This window comes from Alligator sinensis, unplaced genomic scaffold, assembly GCF_000455745.1.
Source record: "Alligator sinensis unplaced genomic scaffold, ASM45574v1 scaffold123_1, whole genome shotgun sequence".
Lineage (NCBI taxonomy): Eukaryota > Metazoa > Chordata > Crocodylia > Alligatoridae > Alligator > Alligator sinensis.
In genome coordinates this window covers 1,215,937-1,219,912 of record NW_005841985.1, presented here as the reverse complement: position 1 = coordinate 1,219,912, position 3,976 = coordinate 1,215,937, and the positions used below count along the sequence as shown (strand labels likewise).

The following is a 3,976-nucleotide window of genomic DNA, read 5'->3' as shown; positions in this document are numbered from 1 at the left end:
GAAGTCAGTATGCCCTGAAGTAAACATGTCACAGATCTGCATCCTTAGTTATCAAAGAAGGGGGTATATTCCATATTAAAAAAAAAAAAAAAAAAAAAATATTTCTTTATCCTCTATAGCTAGACAAAAAAGCATAACATTCTTATAGCTCCTCTGTACTCAAATTAACTACACCACATAAAAAAACAAAAACCAAAAAAAACCCAGATTTGCAGTAGATAAGCATTATTCATTTAGCCACTTTTTACCCTTTGTACTCAATGTTCACTTCAGTTTTCCCTTCCCACACAAGAACTAAATATATGTTAAAATCTGCACTTTACAATTGTCAATGCAAGTCTCAAATCAGACAAAAGAGCACTTAAAAGTAATTCCTACTAGATGAGGGGGAGAATGCCTAGAAAGACCTTCATTAGGAAAGAACAAAACTATCACTGAGAATAAAAAAAAACTACAATAGGTTGTACAACCTCAATGAAACTTGCGTAAAGAGCTAAAAACAAAACCAAATAAACCTGTAATACGGTGCTCGTATTGTCAGTCAAGTTATCTTCAGTAACGAAACAAACATAATAAATATTGCAGTTGTTTAAAAAGGTGCAATTATGAAGTTACAGGAATTTTAAACAGAGTTAATGAAGAACTGCTTATTGCAGCTGAAATCAGCAGATGAAGTTTCCACAGCATTCAATACAAGGACTGGCAATGATTTCCTTCTCAGTGCTTGAAAGGCAGCTACTAGTGCCAAAGGACATTTGTATTTAATAAAATGTAAACAAAAACAGTAACAGGTTCATATGAAATGCACATTCTGTACATCCAGTTTATTTTCCATGTAGTGGACTGGTTCCAGTCAGTATTTCTGCATGTGAATAAGTTTAGCAAAATGCTTATTTTCCCCACAAGAATTTGCTAGTGTCCATTGCGAGTAGCTCAGGTCTTGCAACACTCAAATAAAGCTCTCAATTTAAGGTCAGGTCTATAAATTTGGAACTGTGGCAGTAGTCTTACCATAACAATGAGCATACTACAAATGGCTAAAGAGCAAGTATGTTAAAAAAAAAGAAAAAAAAATACAACTCAACTGAGGAAAAAAGGTTTTGTGCACTTTGCTCATTTTAGCCAACATGCTACATTGCTCCTTTTTTTGCATCCAAAATTGACTTGAGACTTTCCACTGTAAAAAAGAAATTACTTGGAAAGCAAAGCACTGTGTCAAGTTGCCCTTTTTCTTAAGAGTCTTGAACATTTTAAAACAGAAGCTTTGCAAAACATTACACAATTCTTGTTTTTATTAAATGAGAAAATCTCATTTGTTACATCGCTAGCCAGAAATGCTGCAGTGATGGAGAGTCAATGCTGGATCAACCAAAGTCCTCATTCTACAACATTCATTTACAAAGAAATTATAGTAATGTTCAACACAGCTCAACACAACATTCCTCGTTTTCTTCAAAAAGAAGTCCCAAAATTCTTCCTCAAGTGGGGTATTTTACTAGATAAATTAGATTTGTTTAAACAATCCACCCCCAAATTTGCATGAGATCAGACAAGTTTCTTCAGCTGATGAGAATTCTTCACACATCATCATCATCTGATGTGTCACTACTGCTTGTCTCAGTATCCTCATTCTCAAGAGTGGGTTTGAAAGTGCTGTTTTTCCAGGGGCTGAACTTGTCACAGATGAGGCCATTTTTCAGAATGCCATTTTTTCGAAGGCCATTTTTTTGCAGCTAAAATGTAAAAATAAATAAATACATAAATGAAAAGACATAGCCTAAAAGCTGGCAGTAATGAATTATGGTAATACAAACTTTTTTTGTACCTGAAGTATTTATATACATTACATTCAAACAGTGTAATAAGACTAATAACTGTGCTACTTAATGCTTAGTCACAGGACATTTCAAAACTGTGTAACATTGTGAGATTAACCAACCCATGGGACACTTAAGTTTCATTCCTGTCAGTCAGAAATATACACCAAAAGTAGAAAAATGTTTTCAAAGTGTTTGATTTGCTTCTTTACTTTTCACCCCTTTTCCTTAGGATCAATGGATATAGTTTTTCTAAACTTCTGATGCCACAGCAAACCCAGGTTTAAGAGAATTTTAAAGGGCACAGAAGCCTACAAACAAGGACATTCACTTTTCATAGATGGAAGATTAGGGACTCGACAATTCTGTACAGCTCCAGTGCCATACTAGACAAAACTTAGTTGTAAGCACAAAATTTCTCTTGAAAAGTGGGACATTAGTCACAATGTGAATTTGTTATGTACCCACTCCCGTACCCTTTACAGAATGAGGGAAGATTTTAAACAGGCTACCAGATTGAGGGGGTGTTTTTGGTTTGTTTTTTTTTTTTAAATGCCTACATCCTGTTCAACCATAAACATTTTTTAATTCCCATTCACTGCAGAACATCAGCCGTCTCTGGCAGCCAATTCTCAAAGCTTTAATGTAGTAGTTTGACATTAAACAAAAAATAGTTTAGGCCTAAAGAGCATAAATTCAGTGCTTCCCAAATTTTTCCTTGGCATGACCCCATTTATGGCCCCATTTCCTTAGCATGGCAACCTCACTCCCAACCCACAGTCCTACACCCCCGCGACCCCATCCGCTGATATTGCGACTCCACTTCCGTTGCGACCCAGTTTGGGATCCACTGGCATAATTGGTTGGTAGCTTTTAGTATCACCTGTTCACTAATGACCTGGAATTCCCTCATCTCATCCTCTGTTAATGGAGCACAAGTTTCATCATTTTCACTGTCTTCCTGCCAACCCATCTCCTTTAACAACCTAGAGAAAAAGTCCAAAAAACAGAAGATTTATGCAATTTACTTCAGACATTGAATTTTTCTTCATAATTTACCTAATAGTTGCAGATCAGCTAAAACAGCCCTTAAGGCACTCATTTCAGTCTATTGAAGTACATGCTTCAACATCCATAAGCACAATACCAGGCATACAAGCAAGCATATTTCATTAGGTTCTGTCAAGGGAGTGATTTACTTTTGTCCATCTAGCACAGGGGCAGACAAGTATTGTGGCTGGAGGGCTGCTTAACGAGTTTTGGTGAGCTGTCAAGGGCCGCAATGGTAGTCCCACCCCTTGGTCACCATCTTGGACTGGAAGTCCCTCATCTAACCCCCGACTTTTGCCACCAGAAGACCCTCCCCTCACCCTGGAAGTACTCTTTTTGGGAGGGAGGGTGCTGCTATCTAGAAACTGGAAAAAAAAAAACCCTCAAATCACATACTTAAAAGTAAAACATCTACTATAAATCATTTTAATTTTATTTTTAAATATTTGTGTCCTGATTTGTATGTGCTTGCATAGTGTATCTAGAGGCAATTGCATAATAGCTCAAAATACAGTCCTATTCCTATATAGTGTGTGTGACGGGGGGCCTCCTGGGGCCGAACTCTGTGGCCCGCCCACCTGTCTCTGGGCAACCGCCCACTTATCTCGCCCGCCACGCCTTTGATGATAATTGATTCGTATATCGATGTCAATTAAGCGGGAGGCTGCCCATTGTAGTGCCCCGATGCCAGGGGGCGCTCTGTGGCTCCGACCTTCCCTAATACCGCAGCCTAAGCCTGGCAGATGGCATCTCGGTGTTAACTCTATCACCGGCCCCACGCTGGGCCCCAGAATCATCCCATACGACCCCACTATGATCTCTCCTGATCAGGCGGCCTCTCCGCCTTCATCTGAGCTACCTAGCCCCCCCCGAAGCCTTGTTCCCCTCTCGGGTGTGGTTCCCCCGGGACCTTCGGCTACCTGGCCCTGGCCCACCTCCAGGCCAGTCGAGACCCCAGGCCTCCGCCTCTTGGGCGTCCCTCGCGGTGGGCCCCTGGCCCTTTTGACCCTCTCTGGTCCTGGCCCCAGCATGAGCCAGTCGAGGGTACTATCCCCTTCGGGCTCGGTCTCTAGCCCCTCTCTCTCATCCTCAGGCCTCACCGTGCCACT

At 40.5% G+C, this 3,976-nt stretch overlaps 1 protein-coding gene across 2 annotated transcripts in view; it reads right to left on the bottom strand.

Annotated features, from left to right (window-relative positions):
* Positions 1-788: 788 nt before the first annotated feature.
* GPBP1 (GC-rich promoter binding protein 1) overlaps positions 789-3,976 on the bottom strand; it is a 57,245-nt gene continuing 54,057 nt past the window's right edge. For both annotated transcript variants that reach the window (XM_006021255.2, XM_025201153.1), the window contains 2 exons: positions 2,701-2,803; positions 789-1,733 (listed from right to left, as the gene is read on the bottom strand). In XM_006021255.2, coding sequence (XP_006021317.1) covers positions 1,578-1,733; positions 2,701-2,803 — 259 coding nt within the window. In that variant the 3' untranslated portion in view covers positions 789-1,577. The remainder of the gene's footprint in view (positions 1,734-2,700; positions 2,804-3,976) is intronic.